Source organism: Misgurnus anguillicaudatus, chromosome 11 (assembly GCF_027580225.2).
Source record: "Misgurnus anguillicaudatus chromosome 11, ASM2758022v2, whole genome shotgun sequence".
In the NCBI taxonomy this organism is placed as follows: Eukaryota; Metazoa; Chordata; class Actinopteri; order Cypriniformes; family Cobitidae; genus Misgurnus; species Misgurnus anguillicaudatus.
Genome location: NC_073347.2, coordinates 1,585,296 through 1,609,663, shown reverse-complemented (window position 1 = coordinate 1,609,663; position 24,368 = coordinate 1,585,296). Strand labels below are relative to the sequence as shown.

General features: G+C 39.9%; 1 protein-coding gene across 1 annotated transcript in view; it reads left to right on the top strand.

The window, feature by feature from the left end:
- col21a1 (collagen, type XXI, alpha 1) overlaps positions 1–24,368 on the top strand; it is a 114,171-nt gene that overhangs the window by 67,813 nt on the left and 21,990 nt on the right. The window contains exons 17-22 of the mRNA XM_073872801.1: positions 15,502–15,546; positions 16,743–16,799; positions 17,118–17,171; positions 21,559–21,618; positions 21,826–21,891; positions 24,246–24,281. Coding sequence (XP_073728902.1) covers positions 15,502–15,546; positions 16,743–16,799; positions 17,118–17,171; positions 21,559–21,618; positions 21,826–21,891; positions 24,246–24,281 — 318 coding nt within the window. The remainder of the gene's footprint in view (positions 1–15,501; positions 15,547–16,742; positions 16,800–17,117; positions 17,172–21,558; positions 21,619–21,825; positions 21,892–24,245; positions 24,282–24,368) is intronic.

The window sequence follows — 24,368 nt, the reverse complement described above, 5'->3', positions numbered from 1 at the left end:
ATCAGCAGTGTCTCAAATGTTTCTCATAAAATCCATTAGGAGAAATAAGAGTAGACGCAACTGAGACATGAGAAATATCTGAGACTTAATTGAGATTCTTATTTAGCTCTTCTTTTAGTATCAGCAGTGTCTCAAATGTTTCTCATAAAATCCATTAGGAGAAATAAGAGTAGACGCGACTGAGACATGAGAAATATCTGAGACTTAATTGAGATTCTTATTTAGCTCTTCTTTTAGTATCAGCAGTGTCTCAAATGTTTCTCATAAAATCCATTAGGAGAAATAAGAGTAGACGCGACTGAGACATGAGAAATATCTGAGACTTAATTGAGATTCTTATTTAGCTCTTCTTTTAGTATCAGCAGTGTCTCAAATGTTTCTCATAAAATCCATTAGGAGAAATAAGAGTAGACGCAACTGAGACATGAGAAATATCTGAGACTTAATTGAGATTCTTATTTAGCTCTTCTTTTAGTATCAGCAGTGTCTCAAATGTTTCTCATAAAATCCATTAGGAGAAATAAGAGTAGACGCAACTGAGACATGAGAAATATCTGAGACTTAATTGAGATTCATATTTAGCTCTTCTTTTAGTATCAGCAGTGTCTCAGATGTTTCTCCTAAAATCCATTAGGAGAAATACGAGTAGACACGACTGAGACATGAGAAATATCTGAGACTTAATTGAGATTCTTATTTAGCTCTTGTTTTAGTATCAGCCGTGTCTCAGATGTTTCTCCTAAAATCCATTAGGAGAAATAAGAGTAGACACGACTGAGACATGAGAAATATCTGAGACTTAATTGAGATTCTTATTTAGCTCTTGTTTTAGTATCAGCCGTGTCTCAGATGTTTCTCCTAAAATCCATTAGGAGAAATACGAGTAGACACGACTGAGACATGAGAAATATCTGAGACTTAATTGAGATTCTTATTTAGCTCTTGTTTTAGTATCAGCAGTGTCTCAAATGTTTCTCCTAAAATCCATTAGGAGAAATACGAGTAGACACGACTGAGACATGAGAAATATCTGAGACTTAATTGAGATTCTTATTTAGCTCTTGTTTTAGTATCAGCAGTGTCTCAGATGTTTCTCCTAAAATCCATTAGGAGAAATACGAGTAGACACGACTGAGACATGAGAAATATCTGAGACTTAATTGAGATTCTTATTTAGCTCTTGTTTTAGTATCAGCAGTGTCTCAAATGTTTCTCCTAAAATCCATTAGGAGAAATACGAGTAGACACGACTGAGACATGAGAAATATCTGAGACTTAATTGAGATTCTTATTTAGCTCTTGTTTTAGTATCAGCCGTGTCTCAGATGTTTCTCCTAAAACTCTCTTTATTGTCTTGCAGTTATCTCTTTCAAGACTCATTAAAGAAAGTGTTTTCACTCAGAGATTGCTCTTACTAAGCTCAGCATTTATGGTTGTGATTCTCATCTGTGTCCACTTTAGGTTTCAGATTTGACTTCACATTTTCCTCATAAAATTGCCCAGGGAACATACAAATAGACATAAATGAGACTAAAGTAAATTTGGAGAAGACAAGACATCCATGAGACTGTATTAAAATGAAGATGGGAGAGCTCTTTAGTGTCTTGCAGAAAGTTTTATTGCTCAGCAGTAGGCTGCTTTTACTGTGCTCAGTATGAGGTTAACATTTTCTTTACTCATGTAGGTTTCAAGTTTCAATTTACATGCTTAATACAATGGCAAGAAAATACAATATGGAAATTTTTTACAAGTTACTTTAAATAAAAAAATAGTGTTAAACAGTGTTAGATACTGCACATGAGTTATGTTAATACTTTGCAATCTCTGTAAAGACACAGAGATTGTGTCTTTACATACTCGTCCTCAGGCTCTAACCCAAGCTGGTCATCCTAAATTGTAACTTCAGCTGAGGAGTGAGGTATAGACGGGTTATACAGAGGCACACAATGTATCTTTAAACCTGGCTGGTCTTGATTACAATACTCAGATGGTGTCATGGTCTGTGGAGTAAAAGGCTTAAGAGGGCATGGTAATTGCACAGATTGATTTTGGGTTGGTAGCAATCCTGAAGACAGAGGCTGGGTTAGTGCAGAGGAAGAACCAAGTTCAGCTGGTGCTTTAGGTATCTCCATCACACTGATCGCTGTACTGTGGACAAGACCAAATTATAAATATAATAAACAAATTCTCAGTACCATAAACTATGTCTAATAAAAAGATATTTGTGGGCTACTTACCTTCTCTTTCTGCTTCCCTTACACTTGGTGGTAAAATGCCAGTTTTTACAATGGACAATAAATGTTGTGTTTAGGTTATTTGTATCTATAGTTTGAACCATCTCCTACGTGTTTAAGTGCACCATGACCTTAATGGCAATCATTGCTCACAGGTGAACTGCACACCTGATGTAATCAGTGCAACACCTATACTGCCAAGTGAGGCAAAATACTTTAGCTAACAATGTCAGATGTGTTTAGCTAATTTATAAAAGAAGCAGTGCAAATAAACTTGCCACAGTATTGTTTGTTTTCATTTTTTAAGCAAGTTATTTGGTTGAGTAGTACAGTATATACTCTTGAGTCACAACCCTGCTTGAAAAAAAACAGCATACCAACAAGACCAGCATATGTTGCGTTTTGGTGCTGGTTTGTTAGTGAACACCAGCTAAACCAATTAGCACCAGCTAAACCATTATTAGCACCTGTTCATACCAGCAAGACCAGCATATGTTGTGTTTTGGTGCTGGTATGCTGGTGAACACCAGCTAAACCAGCATAGACCAGGGGCCCGTTTCAGAAAGGTGGTTAAGTGAAAACTCTGAGTTTGTTAACCCTGAAATAAGGGAAACTCTGAGTTTTCCGTTTCAAAAAGGGAGGTAGGTTAAACCTGAGACAGCGGGGTAAGTCAAGCCTGTTTCAGAAGGAGAGGTAACTTATACTCAGAGTCTGTTTCCGGAGTAACATACTCTCTGAACCTAACCTGGTCGGGAGCAGGTTTTATCCTGTAAACTCTGAGTTTCTTGTGGTCTCCTCCCCATTTTTAAAGGAGTAGCGTTGTTTAATCTTGTTAGTTGCTTTAGTACATTCATCCATTGTGCACATTTTTATCATGTACACTGTAAAAAATTTTTTAGCTGTCTTTAAGTTATAATTAAATTGCCAGTGCAAACCATTTTAACTTACGACTTTATATTTTTATATATTACACTAAACTTTCAACTAAAAAATTAAAACAGTAAATTGAAATGACTTGTAAAGCTAATATGATATACTTAGGTGCATAGATGGTCTTAGTGACTAAAATGTCATGTAACTTACTTTTATAGAGAATCCTGTAGATGATGATGTTGCATTCATTTGTAGAAAGTTAACGTAGATTTATGTTGCGAGTGGATTTTGAGACCCCGAGTGTTTTTTTGTTATATCCACTTACATTTATGTGAGCGAAATTTTTTATTTTATTTTTTTTTATTATTTTTTGCAGTCATTTTAGATATATAAATATCCTTATATGACTAATATCAGTCTTTGTGGTGCTCTTACATCTATACAGTAGCCTTGACATTTCTTACGCATCTACTCGTCATTATCGCTGGTCTGATGGTTAGTGCTGTGTCCAGTGGTTTAGGCAGACGTACTGTCGGCGATCGGAGTTCGAGTCCCGGCTCGGCCAACTTTTGTTTTCTTCATGACAAACATTTGTAAAGTTCGTAGCCTTATATGACAAAGTATTACGCTTAATTTCATTTTTAGCTGAGCTGCTGTCATCTTTTTGTCCATGGGATTGCATCTGCATGTAAATTAATATAATAACGTACAGTCCTCAGTTTATTTACTTCGGATTTTTTAACTGTGATGAAAAATTAAATGTACGCATTTACTAGAGTAGCAATTTACAAAAACAACTCTTTTCTTTAAAATATATGCTCGTAGTTGCATTACACTTGCAGTAACACCTTCAATTTTAGTAGTAAAAATGATTAAGACCTCTTTGTCACGTGCTGTTGCCATGGTAAATCGTAATATCTGAGCTCCATTGATGATGGCTTTTCATTGTGGCTGTGCACGCGCTTAACTCAGAGTCAACCTACTCAGAGTCGATTGAACTAACTCAGATCAGCTTTTCTGTAACCGAAAACTCAGAATTTACTATCTCAGAGTAAATAAAAACAGAGTTCAAGTTTAAAATCAGAGTTGGTTGTACCTCCGTATTTAAACGGGCCCCAGCATAATTCCCATGCTGGTTTGATGCTGTTTTTTTCAGCAGGGATGTCAATCCACAGAGCAGATTATTGCTGTGCAGAAGTGCTTGGAGTGGACAATGGCATTTCTCAGGCAGAGGGATCTTCTATGATGTACGGACCTGAACTTTGTAATGTTAATGAAGAGTTTATACAAGACAAGACTACACTCCTTACATTACTGATTGTGCTTGGAGGCATATAAGGACGAGCGAGACCAGTCAAGGACGAGAGAGGACCAGGCCTGGATTTTACGTTGTGTTAATTGTTTATCTTATATTATGTGTGCACGTGGCAGTCGTCCGTGAGGGGCTCACCGCATTACTTTCAGTTTGTTTATTTATTTGGATTAAAGTCTTCAAAGGAACAGTGTGTAAGAAATGTATATCAATTAATCGTAAAATGGCCCTGATATGTCACATTAAGAAATAATTTTCATTTGAAATACTTATATCACTGACAACAGTGGTTTGGCCAGGATATTGTCATTTAAAGTTGCAGCCCTCAACTGATGTTTATGTTGTCATTTTGTTAATTGGCCACCAGGGGCCCGTTTCAATAAGGAGGTTCAACCAACTCTGAGTTTAAACTTGAACTCTGAGTTGACTTACTCTGAGATAGTAAACTCTGAGTTTTCGGTTCCAGAAAAGCTGATCTGAGTTAGTTCAATCGACTCTGAGTAGGTTGACTCTGAGTTAAGCGCGTGCACAGCCACAATGAAAAGCCATCATCAATGGAGCTCAGATATTATGATTTATCATGGCAACAGCACGTGACAAAGAGGTCTTAATCATTTTTACAACTGAAAGTGTTACTGCAAGTGTACAGCAACTACGAGCATATATTTTAAAGAAAAGAGTTGTTTGTAAATTGTTACTCTAGTAAATTCGTACAATTTTTCATCACAGTTAAAATATCCGAAGTAAATAAACTGAGGACTGTACGTTATTATATTCATTTACATGCAGATGCAATCCCGTGGACAATAAGATGACAGCAGCTCAGCTAAAAATGAAATTAAGCATAATACTTTGTCATATAAGGCTACGAACTTTACAAATGTTTGTCATGAATAAAACAAAAATTCGGAGAGTCGGGATTTGAACTCCGATCGCCGACAGTACATCTGCCCTATTCACTGCACTCAGTACTACCCACTAGACCAGCGATAATGACGAGTGGATACATAAAAAATGTCAAAGACTGATATTAGTCATATAAGGATATTTATATATCTAAAATGACTGCAAAATATAATAATTTCGCTCACATAAATGTAAGTGGATATGACAAAAAAAACCACTCGGGGTCTGAAAATCCTCTCGCGACATAAATCTAACTTTCTACAAATGAATGCTGCATCATCCTCATCTACAGGATTCTCTATAAAAGTACTTGACATTTTAGTCACTAAGACGATCTATGCACCTAAGTATATCATAGCTTTACTAGTCATTTCAATTTACTGTTTTAATTTTTTAGTTGAAAGTTTAGTGTAATATATAAAAATATAAGTAAGTTAAAATGGTTTGCACTGGCAATTTAATTATAACTTAAAGACAGCTAAAAATATTTTACAGTGTACATAATAAAAATGTGCGCAATGAATGAATGTACTAAAGCAACTAACAAGATTAAACACCGCTACTCCTTTAGAAAAGGGGAGGAGACCACAAGAAACTCCAAGTTTACAGGATAAAACCTGCTCCCGACCAGGTTAGGTTCACAGTTAAGTTACCCCGGAAACAGACTCTGAGTATAAGTTACCTCTCCTTCTGAAACAGGCTTGACTTACCCCGCTGTCTCAGGTTTAACCTACTACTTATTCTGACTCTGAGTTTTCCTCATTTCAGGGTTAACATACCCAGAGTTTTTACTTAACCACCTTTCTGAAACAGGCCCCAGTTGTGTGATTGCAGTACCAGTTTTAGATCTCTTATGAAGCTTTAGAGGAGATACATGTGAGAGTGTGAGTGCCTCTATCTAAGGAGAATAATCTGAGCACAGTGATGTAGCTGAGATCTCTTATTAAGCTTTAGAGGAGATAAATGTGAGAGTGTGAGTCTCTCTGTCTAAGGGGAATAATCCGAGCACAGTCAGTGATGTAGCTGAGATCTCTTATGAAGCTTTAGAGGAGACAAACATGAAAGAATGAAATTTTTTGTCTCAGGAGAAACATGTGAGAAGCAGGAGAATTAGCCTCATGTCTCAGTTTGACGTTCACTTGATCTTATTTCTGTCTAGGAGAAAGAAGTGAGTTGAGAAGGAGATCTCATGTTTGATTTTCCTTTCCTCTGGGTGATGTTACATTGTGTTACACACAATAACACTCTGGTCTGGTGTGTAGCAAAGTATTATTCAAACAGTAACGTGAGGTGTCAGATCCGCAGTACAAATGTCTTTTCAAGTCCTTAAAAAAGGGTATGCATTTTAAATGTTTATTTAGTTTTACCAATTTTCTTTTTGTCTCTCGTTTACTGTAATTACATCTGTGTTATATTGGCCTCCCTGCTCTCACAATATAGACATATAAAACACCGCTCAGATATGCTATTGTGTATATAAATACCACCTTAGTATAACAAAGAAAATAAAAACACTCACTTTAGTTAGACGTCCGTTTATCCCTGAATCCTCCACACAAACGCGTCCCCTGCACAATATCTCCACAGACGCGCTGCCTCAGCTCTTGGAGCTTGTGCTCGTAAGCCGAAACACGTCTTTGAAATAAGCACGCGCCCAGAAACATTAACAAAACAAACGTTCATATCCTTATCTGATCCAGAAATCTTAAACCAAAAGCACACAGCGCGAGTCTGTCCAAGCTCATATACTCTGCAGTGCGTTTGCTCGTAAGCCGAAACGCGTCTGTGAAATAAACATGTCCAAACGCGCGCAAAGTTGCTCTCTTGTCTGGAAACCTTTACCGAAAGAACGTCCATATCCTTATCTGATGCAGAAATGTTATAAAGAGGGCACACAGCGAGAGAACAGGCAAGCTTCTCTACGCAGCAGAGGCCGATGGTTGCGGTGTCTTCCCCCGGCTCCTCTACCCAGCCGACGCCCAGGCTCCGGCTTCTCCTCGGGCTTCTGTTCCTCCATCTGCCTGAGCGCTTTGCTGTATTGTGGCTTATAAAGGTGCAATGAACAGCGGATTAGAGCATCACGCTTGTAAAATCACCCTCTTCTATATCATATTGATTAACTTCCGCTGTTATTGTAACACGAAGTCTGGCTCGCTCCACAACGTCTGTTTAGCTTAGCTTAGCATAAAGATGGTGGCTGATCGTTTTTTTTCCGTCTGTGTTCGTATATTTTCGTAAGTCCCACCCACTGATCTGTAATTGGTCTGAAGCGTGAGTGGGTCCCACCCATAGCCCCCACCTTGGAAAAATGAGGAATGAGTGTCTGTAGTCTTTCACACTCAATAGAGATACAGGATTTCCTTCTTTCAATGACGCAAAATGGCGATTTTTACATCATTGAAAGAAGGAAGTGCCTCACTGAAATCAGTATTTCTCCCCTCTCAGGGGAAACTGAGGGAATGATGCACGACCATTCAAAAACATGACTGGGGTTCTAACGGTACAAAGCTTAATGCAAATGGGTGAAGTTTCCCTTTAAAAATAAAACACATTAAACAACAGCATACATGCGAAATGTTTTACACTTTAAAAACACGTACCGGTTGAATGAGCGATTCGGGAACACAGGTTAATACAAGGGTAAGCCAGAAAGCTGCTGGCTTGTTCTGTTGTTATGAGATTAATGTGTACAGGGAAACAGGAACCGCCGATATGAGACAACACAATCTATAATAAAGTTAACAATATCATACAACCTACCATTTGAAACTATAGCACGGTTAGAACTTTAAAACCACGTACCGTATGTGTGCGATCTCCCCACAAATCACGTACACAGCACTCTGTGCACCTGCGGGCTCACTCGAATAGATAGATCTCACAGCACACAACGGCACTGGGTAACATCAGGCAACGGTCGGTACTGTTAAAGTCTCCCGCAGACTCACTTCAAACCATACACAAACGCATCCCAATTACACACGCAGTCTTTACAGGAAAAACGCATTATAGCGGTTTCACTTACCTGCCGAGAGGGAACTTGTCAACCAAGCAGTCGCAAGGTATGTCCAAATAAACAACTCTAGACAAGGAAAATACTAACATAAGAAACAGCACACTACTAACCCTCAACCAACATAACCAACACATACCTGACCGGCGGACTCGAGATGACGCAGAAAGAGGCGTAACCCATACCACCATACTGCTCCGCAGCCAAATTTTTACGTCCCCCTGCCCAGTGATAGGACGATCAATGAGCACGACGACCAACAAATCCAAAAGCAGGAAGGGCTTTGCCAATCCTGTCACAATAAGATAATCTGGTTATTGCTGGTCAGCTGACTTCATTTAATGGCTGCATAATGTTGCTGAGTCTAGACCAAAGAAAACGAGCCCAGATGATAAGCCCAGAGGTTTGTACAGTGGATATTATGTACTTAATGATGGGTACATGATTTGAGGCCAAATGATTTTTTTCCCAATCCTCCACAGTCTAATATTTATGCTAACTTGTACATTTTGGCACAAAGTGTATAATATTGTACAACTAAAAATTAAAGTAGGTACGACATGAACCTCAAAATGCAGTGCAATGGTCCAACATGAAGCCCAAAGCTGGACAAATAATACGGGATTTCTGACGTATGAAATACAATTAGGCAAAATGTTGAATGCTTTGTTTAGTCTAAATACTTTCAAATCAGTAGGACATGTGTTGCTAGTTGTTGAGCAAGCTTCAATGTGTTTTACAGCAAGAAATATACATTAATTCCTGTTAGTCAAGTTTCATCTCTTGTAGTTTTCTGTTCCAAGGGCATTTGCAGTGACGTGAGAATTTATATCCTTAAAGAAATGGAAGGTACTTTATTTTGCAACAACTTTCCATGTTCTTTTACTGGTCCCCGTAGAGGAAACCCAGACCAAACATCTGCTTCCTCTTATCATGGAAAATGCACCAAAAAGCTATTTCAAGGTGGCTTAGTTGAATATGCTAACATTGTAAAGTCTTTGCTTATTTATTTTTCTGTTCATTCACAAACCAGAGACTGTTTCATGTTTAACTGCTCAAAAGGCGATTTCAATAATTACTACCATTAGTCAGTAAACAACACTGTCAACATATATATCTTTTTTCTTTGTGGGTGAGATTCTAAGTCATGTTCGACAAGTGCCTGCCAATATCAATTACCAGCATCAACATTTGTGATCATGTTCTCTAAACATTATAGTTGGCAACAGCTGTTTAAAGGTTTTTCATTGGTTCTTGTTTCGCCCCAGATTGACGTTACAGTAAGTGTTTAGAGGGCACAGTCGAACTCCTGGCACATGAGATCAAGACAGCTGTTTCTCAGCTTCTTACAGACCTACAGCATTGATCATAAACAGAGACAGAAAGAGCTGGAAAGAGAGAACAATCGGAACAATTTAAGTTTTAAAGGAATAGTTAGTGGTGCTTGCATTTATGCAAGGCATCACTATTATTATCTTGCATACTTATTATAATTATTATTCTTATGTCTGGACACTTTTTCGGCGCGTAACTCGTCCCGCACGGTTTGCCGTAGTCCCACGAAAGAGGGCTCAAATCGACCGGATTATTGAGGAGAGGTGTGCTATGACTTTTATAAGCGATCGGGTGAAGGGTTTCCGAAAGGGGGGCGAAAAACCACCCAAAAAATCCCATTGACTTAACATTGCGCCGAACTTTGACGGGTCATAGCTCTGCTCGAGGATTATGTAGAAACATGTGGGTTACATTGTTTGAAGAGGGTGGTAGGCTCTGTAAGAACATACATAACATTGGGGTGTAAGCTGTACCCCTGGGGTGTAAGAGGCACCCGAAATTTCCCATTGACTTATAATGGGGCAGGAAACACGCCCATATAAGGGAATACAAACATTTCCAGATGGGATATCTTCGCTTTACAGTGTCGTAGAGATAAGTGGGTGGGCTCTATTTACTCGGGCATCCAATCAGTCTCTCAGGATCATCTCAGATCTATTAAGCCACGCCCCTAGCAACCACTTTTGAGCACCCTAGCAACATCTCCCATAGACTGCCATTATAAAATGCCCAGATGGATATCTTTGCACCACAGTGTCATAGAGACATGGGGGTGGGCTCATTTTACTCAGGCATCCAATCAGTCTCTCAGGAGCCTTACATAGGTATAAAGCCACGCCCCTATCAACCACTTTTGAGCACCCTAGCAACATAAAATTCAAACAGTTATATCTCAACATCAGAACATCATAAAGACATGGGGGTTGGACCGTTTTACTTGTGACTCGGAGTGTAATCACTGGCCACATCATTGGCCACTCCCAAGCCACGCCCCTAGCAACCAAAATGAGCACCCTAGCAACATAATAAACAAAGCCTTATATCTCCGCATCAGAACATCGTAGAGACGCGGGGGTTGGACCGTTTGACTCGTGACTCAGAGTGTAATCACGATTGGATGCCAATTTTTTCCCTAGCAACCAAATACAGTACCCTAGCAACAGAGTAAACAAAGCCTTATATTTCCGCATCAGAACATCGTAGAGACACGGGGGTTGGACCGTTTGACTCGTGACTCGGAGTGTAATCATTATGGGATGCCAATTTTTTCCCTAGCAACCAAATACAGTACCCTAGCAACAGAGTAAACAAAGCCTTATATCTCCGCATCAGAACATCGTAGAGACACAGGGGTTGGACCGTTTGACTCGTGACTCGGAGTATAATCATTATGGGATGCCAATTTTTTCCCTAGCAACCAAATACAGTACCCTAGCAACAGAGTAAACAAAGCCTTATATCTCTGCATCAGAACATCGTAGAGACACAGGGGTTGGACCGTTTGACTCGTGACTCAGAGTGTAATCACTATGGGATGCCAATTTTTTCCCTAGCAACCAAATACAGTACCCTAGCAACAGAGTAAACAAAGCCTTATATCTCGGCATCAGAACATCGTAGAGACACGGGGTTGGACCGTTTGACTCGTGACTCAGAGTGTAATCATTATGGGATGCCAATTTTTCCCTAGCAACCAAATACAGTACCCTAGCAACCGAATAAACAAAGCCTTATATCTCCGCATCAGAACATTGTAGAGACATGGGGGTTGGACCGTTTGACTCGTGACCCGGATTGTAATCACTATTGGATGTCAAATTTGTCCCTAGCAACCAAATACAGTACCCTAGCAACCGAATAAACAAAGCGTTATATCTCCGCATCAGAACATAGTAGAGACATGGGAGTTGGACCGTTTGACTCGTGACTCGGCGTGTTATCACTAGTGGATGTCAAATTTTTCCCTAGCAACCAAATAGAGTACCCTAGCAACCGAATAAACAAAGCCTTATATCTCCGCATCAGAACATCGTAGAGACACAGGGGTTGGACCATTTTACTTGTGACTCGGAGTGTAATCACTAGTGGATGTCAAATTTTTCCCTAGCAACCAAATACATTACCCTAGCAACCGAATAAACAAAGCCTTATATCTCCGCATCAGAACATCGTAGAGACATGGGAGTTGGACCGTTTGACTCGTGACCCGGAGTGTAATCACTATTGGATGTCAAATTTTTCCCTAGCAACCAAATACAGTACCCTAGCAACCGAATAAACAAAGCCTTATATCTCCGCATCAGAACATAGTAGAGACACGGGGGTTGGACCATTTGACTTGTGACTCGGAGTGTAATCACTAGTGGATGGCAATTTTCTCCCTAGCAACCAAATACACTACCCTAGCAACCGAATAAACAAAGCCTTATATTTCCGCATCAGAACATCGTAGAGACACGGGGGTTGGACCGTTTTACTTGTGAGTCTGAGTGTAATCACTAGTGGATACCAATTTTCTCCCTAGCAACCAAATACAGTACCCTAGCAACAGAGTAAACAAAGCCTTATATCTGCGCATCAGAACATCGTAGAGACACAGGCTTTGGATCGCTTTACTTCTGACTGGAAGTATAATCATATACTGTCCCCAGAATTGTGCCACGGCAAGCACCACTCACATTTTCTTCAGGAAATGTACCTATCTAGTTTTTCTATTACTACTGCATGTCCCTATAAGATCACTTTTACAAAAAGATGTTGGAGTCAGTGAATAAAGAGATGTACTGTATCTGGTCTGTCAGCTTGGGATGCCCAAGTCACTCACCCATGTTAATGGGGGCATTGCTATGGTGTTTGTATTATGTTTGACCACATTATTAGAGTGTTTTGGCCAGTTTCCAAAGCATTGCTTGTAAACGAGGCTACATAGTAAAAGACTGTATAATAAGGATTATTCAAGAATAGAAAGTGGCAGCGGAATAGTGAGCAAAATTACCAGCCTAAAGCTCCCAATTATTTAACAAACAATTCTTAATAAATACTACCACTTAAATAGCACCTTTAAATCCTACTGCTCTTTGTGGATGTTTACAGAACTGTTGCTATCTTTGGTTGAGCTGTCCCTGTATTATAGAATCCAACAACATCCTGTTAAAACTATTACTCTCTCTGGCTGACAAAGCTTCGAGATGCCAGTAGGGAGGCATATTTCATAAGTGACTCATCCATCCCGTTCATGTTAGCATCATCAAAATCCAAGGAAATCCCCTTCAGTGTCCTTACATAACACTGCACTCACCATCTTCAGTAAATCTTTTACAGTACAGCGCACACTTATAAGTTGTGTTTTGTGTAATGCTTTACTCTATAATGTTAAAGCATTTAATAAACTTTATTGGGCAGTTTCCAGAAACACGGTTTAGATTAAGCCAGGACCAGGCTTTAGTTATATTAGGATATTTACCCTAAGTTGTTTAAACAAACATACCTTGCAAAAAAAACTTACTTGTGTGCATATTGAGACAAAACAATGGCAATGATATATACAGCTGTCACATACTCTAACTTTCACTGATACAAATATACCACAACAATGACGAGGAAATAGGATTACTCTGGAACTTTATTCAGACACACACAATGAGGAAGAGTGACAGCATCACATAAGACAGTGTTTCCCAACCCTGGTCCTCGGGCACCCCCTTCCAGAAAGTTTTAGATGTCTCCTTATTTAAAACACCTGATTTGACTCATCAACCTCCTTCCAAAATGGTAAAGACGTGTCCCTAACAAGCTGATGAGTTAAATCAGGTGTGCTTAACAAGGAGACATCTAAAACTTTCTGGGAGGGGGTGCCCGAGGACCAGGGTTGGGAAACACTGACATAAGACATTCACAACGACTGACAAGGAACAAACACATGAGGGCAGACTATATAGTGGTGATAATCAAACATAACAGGTGTAAGAACTTAACTAATAATCAAACACAGGTGAGACTAATAATGATGAAATGAGATAACAAGGAACTAAACAAGATGATTAACAATGAACAGAAGTGAATGGCCCTGTCGCAAATGGCGCACTTCATGTGGACTTTCGCAGTCCCGGCGCCATGGGCGGGCTTTAGGGGGCCGGGCCCGCCCTGTGAGTCACTAGTGCCCGCCCTGGACGAACCTGCGGTCTCCCTTCACCTGTTCACCAGCTCCATGTTTTTATCAATAGGCCACTGTTATTAATTAAAAGTTATTGTTTTGTACACATATAACTCATGAATAAAAATAAAAATGTGTTTGGTCTGATTTAAATATATATATATATTTTAAACGAATTTGATTGGTTTGTCAGTAGTGAGCGCGGAAATGTTTGGTTGTTTGCTAAGCGCGCCACCGCTTAATGTTAAGACACGATTGAGTGCTGCCTGCAGTGAGACTGACACGTTATGGTTCTGCTGTTATCTTTCACTATTTTCGCTGCTGAAACAACAAAAACAGTCAACATTGCGTCTAAAATGTAAGTGGCTTAATATTAATTACTTGTAGTGAACTGTCATTAAATCTGTCACATTTTAAACCGTGATATGATGCTGCTTAACTGTATCATGTTATTAAAAAATCCACATTTTTACCGCAGTATGTTTAACCCACTTTGTTAACACACTTTGTGTTTGCTGTGCTTATTTGTTTAACTTTGCGTTATTACATTATGCACTTTCTGTCGCCGTTGATTAAAGGATGCAGAATCATCATCCTGTTTTGGTGATTGTTATTGGCGTTTTTTTAATCAGACTAGGCTACTTGTTCGGTCGAGCAAGTAAAATTCTCTTTCACTTGGCCTTTTAAAAAATCCACTTGTCTCTGATATTAACCGGACAAGCGTTGATGTCGAGCCCTGCGACGTGTTTTATTTGCGTTTAGATTGCTTCAGTAAGCTAGGTCCAATCTTTACGACTTCTCCGTATTGCGTTAATGGAGAGGTATGTTAGTTCTTCCTCGCTTTTTTGTCCACTTAATGCATAACTAATGATATTATGCATTGCAGTGACGTTGCTCTCATTTGTGCCCCCCCCTAAAAAATGAAATGCCCGTCCGTGAATTTGTGTCTGGCGCCGGGTCTGGACTTTCGGTCTTGTGGCCTTAAATTGCGCGTGCTCGCTTAGTCCACAAGTCCGTAGGGTGTCCCATCTGTAATTTTTACGCTTTGAAGTGTGCTCATCAGCGCCTCCTTTGCCCCTTTGATGCGGTCTTCAGCGAAGCCCGCACTGCAGCAGGCTTTGCGCACTTTACCAACCCAGAAGTCCTTGCGAAAGAGCAATCAAACCAATCAGACGACGGAAGGGAGGAGCTCACACTGACGGGCAACTTCTCTACCTATTTCTGGTGTGACGCTCGAGTCTGTCCCAAAATACGACTCCGTTGCACCCATGTGGACTCGCATTAAGGGTCCCTAAAGTCTGGACTACGTGATGTCATCAAAGTGTGGACTCTGAGGAGGACCACAAGTCCGGAGTGTGCCATTTGGGACAGGGCCAGAAGCATTGAACATGTCACCACTTTCCTCAGTTAACATATTTCTAAAGGTGCATTGACATGATCGTCTAGAAATGGTGGTCCAAGAGGAATTAAGGTCTTTTTCTCATGATCATGTTAATAGCACATTTAGAAATATATTTACTCAAAAAATGTTCAGTATTTATTTAACATGCTGTGTTTTAAAACCCTGTGCAACATACTGCCCATACAGTATAAGTATAGTCTTACATTTTCTTGTATGTTTATTGTTAAGCTGTAAATGTTTAGCAAGCTTTCAACTGTGTTGTTTTTTTATTAGGGCATGCCAGGCACACCTGGAAATGATGGTCCAATAGGAATTAAGGTAATCTTTTCCTTTTCTTGTGTAATCATGTTTTGCATGGAAAAAATGTTTACCAACTCTAACAGTTAAGGGTTACAAAAATGGACCTTAAATGTACACATTTGGTCCTAGGGAATAATATTGTACCCCAAAAGGTACAAAATTTCAATGTGTTGTATGGCCATAGAGATACAACAATTAACATTGCTGGATACCCCAGTTTTGTACCTTTTCTGTCTGATTGAGTATGTAGAGTTTCATTATGTCAACTACTGACATTTCTGCCAATTTCCTAATAAAAAATGTATGTTTTATTTGCATTTATCTGCAGAAAATTGAAATGGGACAACATGGTCAAAATAACAAAAACGTTTTCAGATCCTGCCTACTACAAATAATTAAAATCAAATAGCTTTTTCAACAACACAATCCTAATAATGGATATTAGATGGAATAATCCCGATTTTATCACATTTTTATGTGTTACATGAAATTTGCTGTTGCGTGACTTAATGTCACTTCTGAGGTTTGCTTTTATTGAAATTCAACAGACATTGGACTGAAATGGTCACAATACATGTAAAAATGATAAGTTAAGGTCTCTTAAATGTTTCATGGCTTAAGCAATTAGGGACCAGATTCACTAAACAGGACACATTTTTAAAAATGTGCGGATGATAAATGAGATACCTGTATGTGATTTACTGCAAAATTCTCATTACTATCATGACCAATGCAGAGCAAATTAGTTTTGAGTAATTTCTATAAATGCATAAGCAACAAGGTCCATCACTAAAACAACTGCGAGTCCGTGCATTTTCAGCGCCAATTTTTTACTTTCCCTTTTAGTAAATCCTGACAGTAGTTTTTATAACCGCAAAGGAAGCATTTGCGCTGGCGCAAGCTGTTAGTACATCTGGCCCTATGCCTTCAACACATGTTTAACACATAAACCCAGTGCACTGTTTTAGGTCAGAGGTTACAAAATATTATTTGTATTATTAAAAGGCTTAATTTTCAGTGTAACAATGTTTATCATGTTTACATTTTCTTAAATATTAATAAATGACAATACATTTTATTGTTTGGTACTTTTGGTGCTTTAATGGCATGCATGCACTTGGTCTGGCATGGACTCCAGAGGTTTATACAAGTATTTTACTGTACAAACACTAACCATTAACATGGAAAATCTACATCTCTTCTTGTATTTAAAGGGTGAAGCTGGCATGACAGGGTATAAAGGAGCCAAAGGTGTAGCTGGAGACCCTGGAGTAATTCTAAAGTTAAATTTGTCCCTGACAATTCCCAGTAGTGTTATAAGTTGTCTCACCCGGTCCAAAAACAACCACCCAGTCTCTTTTCTTTTGGAACAATAGCTGTAAGACTATTTAAAGAGAGAGTTAGCTGGCTGGTAATAGCCTAATTGTTAATAAATGGGGCAGGGCTGTACCTAACAATTGTAGGCTTCAATACTTTAGTCCATGGCAATGTGACAAGTGTATTGTGTACAGCATGAATGTTTATTAAGAAAGTTAAATGAATGCATTTCCAGTCAATACATCTTATGGCTTGTTTTGGTCTTTCCACAGGGAGAGATGGGATTGCCTGGACTGCCCGGTTCAATTGGAAAATCTGGCCCTAAGGTCACTAAGCACGAATTTGCCCTCTAAACGCTAGATATCATATGATGTTAAATTCACACTCAGAGCATTAAAGCATCTCCAGATTTGAATTACAGCTGTAGTTACCTAACCGAATTTCAGAATGTCAGCCAAACAACATTATTCTTGATGTGCGTATTTGTTAGAATAAATGTAGACGTATGCATGTGCAGTTCCCTTTCAGTCAGTCACTACGATGTCGCGTCCGATGTGTTGGGAGCTCGCTGGAGAGACCTGTCTGCTTTGAGAAACTTACAAGGAGCCAATAAATGTTAGCATGCAATATTTGCATCTGCAGGCTCTGCCCCGCCATGCAAATATAAACAAAAGCCAGGTGCAATGCATAATCAACTATTTTCGCTTTGAAAGCCTAGCAGCAAGCTACTTTTTGAGTGGCTCCTGGGAACATGTCTGCACATTGTTAGCAGTACAGCTCTTCAGCAGAGGTTCTCCAGTTTTCTCCTTTTCAGTCGAGAGTGCAGTGCATTCTCCCATGTGTGGGCAGTCAAACGCTGTACAACTCTTATCCTACGGCTCTCCTCCAGGTGACCAGATGTCGGCTGCTACATTGGAACGTGAGCCTCTCCTCTCCGCGGCCTCGAATGTCCTGCCGCCTTATGTAGGTTGCATGTTCCGAGGCACCTGGGTGTGTAGGCTATGCTATCTGGAACGCTTGGTTTTTAGGAGTGCTCGTTTACCGATGCAACTGCCTTTCCGGAAGTGCATGTGGAGTTAGCTAGGTTGTGACGGCACATTTTACTACCAGAAATAGACCTGGTAATTCCCCCCTTACTACCCTCATCGGCAGGACGGCTGCGTCCATCTGCTGCTGCCACCCGGCTGGATATCAATGTCTCACTCTCACAGACTGTCAATACCAGCCTGACTGGCCGCCTCCTTTACCCAGCATGCTGTGGCATTACTGCAGGTGTATCAGGCTAAGGCACTGAAGCATCTGCATGAGGGTCGTTACTACACAACAGTGTAATGACTCAATACTGCAACGGACCTCACACTACGTGTAATAAAGGGCAGAACAGTTTGGGTCCAAGTTTGGGTCGTGCAATATCTTTGAATTGTCTGGGTCCATTATGGTGCCCCATTCTGGCAAGAATTGTTTGTGTCCATTATGGTGCTGGCAGTAGTTCTTGACCAACTAAAAGTTGACTGAGGCTCCCCCTTAGTTGGCTCATCACAGAGCATGTCCCCCTCATCCATCCAAGAAGCGCTGAGGTCAGACGTAAGGACACCCAGCCCCTCCAGTACATTTGGTGCACATACAACGGGCATCCAGTTCAGGAGTCTGGATGGAATCCCAGCTGCATTGGCACATCAACTGCCTTGAGGTGTAAATAGGATATCTTGCTTTCCACCACCTCAAAAGTAAGTTATGAGGCAAAAGTGTTCTAGTTTGTAACATAACCCTTGTATAAATCAACCAAATAGGTTGTATAATCTTCCGTCGGGTTGCAACTCGCCCGCCATCTCCTCCTGTGGAGTCAGAAGAATCTGAGGTCGCTTTATACTGGTTTCATCAGGGGCAGATGTGCACGGGTCTTCAAAGGGCATAATTCAGCATCCTTATGATCCGTCCCTCCGTTCCTGGAGCGGAAAAAGTGTTACCATATCTTCACCTGCCTTTCTTGTGCGCTCTCAGAGTGAACCACGGTAGGCTCAGAAGTCCGGGAGAATTGCGACTCCAACCCCCAGGCAGTCCAGCTGATTAGTGACTCAGGTAAACATGTGTACTTCTCTAGAAACCTCTCATTGCTACCTATGTTACTCCCTGTCTGAGGGAATACTCGGCATGGAGGCATTGGTGCACAGCTAGCCTCAAGGTTCTGTGGACTGGACACGAAGCTTCAGGACCTCAGAACAGCTCTTTGTCTGTTACGAAGGACAGCAGAAGGGAAAAGCTGTCTCCAAGCAGAGGATGTCACACTGGATAATTGGACACTTTTGCCCTTGACTATCAGAAGCCGGGTGTGCCATGCCCATTTAAAATAAGGACACACTCTACTTGAACATTCCTCCCATGTTCTCACCTTAAACCGGTAGAAACACTGAGAGCCCCGGCTCGTGTGTTGGCTTGCAGTGCCATCAAGGCCCTATATTAGTGCCATAAATACTTTTTAAGTAGAATTTGGTACTTTCTCCAACACCCTTAGCAGTCAGACGTAGCAGTGTGTCTGCTGTCAGCCTTTAATCAGCTGAATTCTCGAAAACCTGTGTTAAGGCCTGGTGTCCTAATCCCGTATGTGTAAACCCGTGGAGTAAAAACTAAGCCCATGTTTTTCCCTCAGCAGAGCTCTCTCTGCGGTCTCTGTACAGGTGTATTCTAACTAGATAACCACCCCAGAGACCTCAATATGTTGTAAAACCCTCTGCGGTTATTCCATATTGTAAATGCCACCTAATGAAACCCCAGAGAGATGTAACTCCGCAGCGGTCCCAGCTACTGCCCAGGTGGGTACGTGGGTTAAGGAACAAGTAGTGACTGGCCTCTCTGCATAACACCCATGTTCCGCCAACTCTAAAAACAAGGCATAGAAGGTTTATGCAGGGCACTGGAAGGGGCAGCACCCATGGCTTTGCAGGGTTTCCCAATACGTCGGTTATGACGTGACGTTGTAGTGACTGACTGAAAGGAATGTCCCATCACCACGACCATTGCCACAGCTTGCTGTACCATTGCTGAGTCGGCCGGGCACTAAATGCTCGGCTTTCTCAGCGAAAGTAGTTGATTGTGCATTGGCGCCGGCAGATGAGAATTGCATGCCAACATTCGTTGGCTCTTTGTGGGTTTCTCGAGCGGATGGGTCTCTCTGGCGAGTTCCCAATACGTCGGTCACGACATGACCAGTGTTGTGTTTACCCACCACGCAAACCACGCAATCCCCCTACTGGCCACAAGGTTTGGGAAAGTACGTTTATTCAGACGCAAATCTAAGGTACGGATAAAGCACGCGCGAGCGAGAGATGTGCGAATATGCACACAGACTAATATTTGCGCGCATCCTCATGAGGGCACATATAAGCTACTTCATGAGCGAAACTGTACGGGAAAGCGCACCTCTGCTCAGCGCGCACAAATGCAGCCAAACAAGTGCTGGAATGAGCGCTTGCTCGACTCTCTCTGTGCTCTCGTACCTGCACAACATTCCCTTGACTTGATGGTCAAGTTTAAAGACTTCGGGCTTCACACTTGTGATTGGTGGTTTGGTTTGATCAGTGGCACGCATCTTTTGTTCCACACTCGTACAGGTATAAACATGATAAAGACACCACGCAGGGGTTTAAATCATGTCGAAAATACAAAAGTCATATTCTGTATCTCATCATTGTCATTAAAATCTCATCTTTAGTGTATTTCTAGTCTATATGCTTTTTATATCTCACAGTAAGTTTGTTTTTGCAATATGAACATAAGAGTTATGTGATTCCCATCCATAAATTTAAGCAATAACCAACTTACAATGTTGTTTGCTGGTGTTTGTTCAGTTTGTTAGATCAGTATGAATCATAATCTTCCTCTTTTTCCTCATTTAGTTTTTTAGTAAGATGTCAGACACTGAAGTTGCAGTATTAATTACATTGTTTTAAATATATCCTATAAAACATTTGCAAGCAAAATATATATCTGAGAGGGGCGTGACATTTTTTTCAAGCCAATAATTTTTGTCATTCCAAACTGTAACAATTTAGTGTTATTTTAAGCAGTGTAAAACAAAATAAACCAGGTTTATATATATCTCACTTAATTCTATATACTGAATATTATTGTTTTGCAATTCAAATGAAAAACCTTGGGCAATGCTGGGGCATGGTGGGCCCTGGTTCTTGGACTTTGCTAAGGGCCAAAATGGTAAACACGCCACTGGACATGATGTCTCCATTTCCTTCCTTCAGGGAACGAGGGTTACATATGTAACCGAGATGTTTCTCAGACTATTTTAGCATGTGAGCCAAATAGAAAAATGTTATGTTGTCTGCGGCGCACAAAGGCAGGAACATTTTTACTCAAAAAGTGCTTGGAGGGTTGTTTTGTTTGCCTTTTTAAATTCATTTTTTAATCAAATAATATTCCCCCTCTGCTAAAAAGTGGTCAGCATGTCTTTTAACCTCAGCTTACAAATGCCCAAAACCCTTTAAAATGAACCCAGCTAGAACAGTCTGACTAGCTTGGCAAATGTTGGTTTATTGTTAGGTTTAGTTCAGAATCAGCAGACCAACAGAACATTTCCAGTATTATTTACAAACTGAAATTTTGAATTTAAAAAACGCAAATCTTAATGTTTTACATTATACAATGGCCATTCTTGCTTTAAACTGAATTAACTTAATGGGTGTACAAATTTCCATTTATTAGGGTAGTAAAGGAGACAGTGGGGAGTCGGGTCATCCAGGACTTCCAGGGCCAGAGGGTAAAATATTCAACTTCATTGACGAATTGTTTAATTTTACCACAACATACTGAAACATGCTTAATTACTCTAATAATCTAATGGTTAGGTTACATTTAAAAAAATAAAGTTTAAAAAAATACATTTAGTATTGGTCATTTACAGTATTACAGTGAACATAAGATGTCTTTTCATATGTAAAGTATATGTTTATACTTTTAATGAAGGGTAAACCAGGAGAGCCTGGGACAGCTGGCCAACCCGGACATCCAGGAATTCCAGGATTACAAGGACAGAAGGTAAATAATTGTTAAAGACCTCAAGAGATTCCATAAAACATTATAACTGCGGTTTGAATGTGGCATAAGTGTTATGAAAATCAAATTATTTTGTTAAGTTACCTAATTTCATTTAATGAAAAAAGAAAAAAACTGACATTGCAGTTTTTGCCAAACTTGAAGGCAAATGCTGTATGGTGAAAGGATTTTCCAAGTATAGCTCTGTTAACATCAGTATGGTTATAAGTATAATTTATGCCATGGCAATTAAGAAAAGTGTTCATGAAAATGTTACTTGTGGTTTACAATAAATCTGCATTACATTTCGACAGCTGCTTTTAAATTCACTGTCAAGTCTCAATTACTTTTGCTTTGTTGTCTGTGGTCAATTGATTATAAAGCATTATTCGAAATAATTTTTTGATCAAAGCTAACTTAAAATGCATGTTACACAAGGTCTGCATATTGATAATGCATTACATCTCTGCAGAAGCTTTTAAATACAATCATAAATATAGTTTTATGTAGCAAAATAAGCTTTTATATCAGGGTTTCAAGAATTAAAACCATATTTAATAACCACTGGGATTATGTGAAATGGCATCGCAACCAAAGACTGATTAGACTTCAAAAACATTACATCATAGCAAATGTATTTAGAGACCCTGTTCTAATAAACTCAGCTCTTATTTCCAGATAAAACGATGCTACAGAAGACAATGATATTCCAGATAATATAACTCATAATAGGACCTCATATGTTTTAAGTGTAGTGCTCTTTGCAGGCATATATCTCAGCTGAAGAATACAAAAGTGGGGTTATTTGGGTCCACCAGTTTTTCGCTAATGTCGCCGGAAGTCGCTAAGCTCCCACTAAAATGAACAAGATCATACCATTCTGCTGTTGCTAGTTGCTAGTAGTGTGAACAAGTGCAGCAAATTTTAAGATGTCATTATGAATTCAATATACCAAAGCTCTCTATAATCTTTATAATAGACTATAATAACCCATTTTGCATCAAGGTTTATACAGTGATGGGCTTCTTTTATTTACAAATAACCATGCATGCCCGACTGTTTCAGAGTTTATTAAACATCACTTTTGGTCAAGAAAATGTTCCTGGTCTAAGTAATTTATATGGCTAGACCAGGGTTTATTTCACAATTAAAGATGACATTTTGCTCTTTTTGGTGGGAGTTTTTAAAAAATCTAAATCTGAGATTTACAGCAGATGGTGATCATTTTTGCATCTGTTCCTCGTATGAATCGATCGTTTGACCTTAAACAAAAGACCTCAGTCAGTTTGTGTCGGCCAGAACACCTCCAGCACTATCACACTGAGCACAGGTGCCCCACAAGGCTGTGTGCTTAGTCCGCATGCTCCTCACGCTGCTGACTCACTACTACTGTGACACAACTGTTGTAGTCATCATTTGTAACAATCATGAAACATCTTATACAGAGGAAGTGGCCAATTTTTTGTAATGGTGTGGTGTTAACAACCTGCCCCTTAGTATGGAGAAGATGAAGGAGATGGACTTTATGTTGGACTTTAGCAGAAACTCTGCTGACCACCTCCCACTTACCATCGACAGCTCGACTGTGAAGAGAGGCACAAACTCATAATTGATGAAGTGGCACATTCCAGAAGATCTCAACTGGACCACAAGCACCACGTCACTGTCTGAGAAGGCCCAGCAGCGCTTCAGCTTCCTCTGCTGGATGAAAAGTGCAAGCCTCCCTTCACATATCTTCACCACATTCTAAAGGAGCACTACTGAAAGTTTGCTGACCAGCTGCAATAGTGTCTGGTATGGGAAGTGCAGCATACCGACTGTGTGATAATGGTTTCAGAGCATCCAAGCACGCTCTGCCAGATTGCTCAACAGCCTTTCCCCATGCTCAACTTTGCTCAACTTCATTCTTTTCTACTCCCCCTACCTTTCGAAACCAGGACATTTCAACTTTTTTACAATCCCTTTGCACAATAAAGCATCTTCAATAATCTGCAGGATGTTTCTGCAATAATGTGTTTGCAGTACTCTCTCTTCAATGAAACTGTTTACCATTCTTATGTGTAATACTGTATATAAAGTATTGTATGTGCTGAGTAATGATCACACACACACACACACACACACACACACACACACACAGCAATGGGTAGTCATTAACCACAGCACTCTTGGATTCGAGGATTCAAGGATTTTTTTACAACTATAAATTAAACACTACAGGCAATACAATGCAAAATGTAAAACAACTAATAAGAGTAAGTTATGTTGTGTGTTTTCACTTCTGATGCTGTCTAATAGGTTTGTTTAAATAATTTGCCACATTCATTGCATTAACCACCGTGTGAACTGTTTTACAGGGCCAACAAGGAGATAACGGTGAAAGAGGGGCAGAGGTATGTTAATCTTTTGTAAATGGACTTTTATTGTGGATCCTAAATATTAATAAAATGCTACATTTACACTAAAATATTTTATAAATT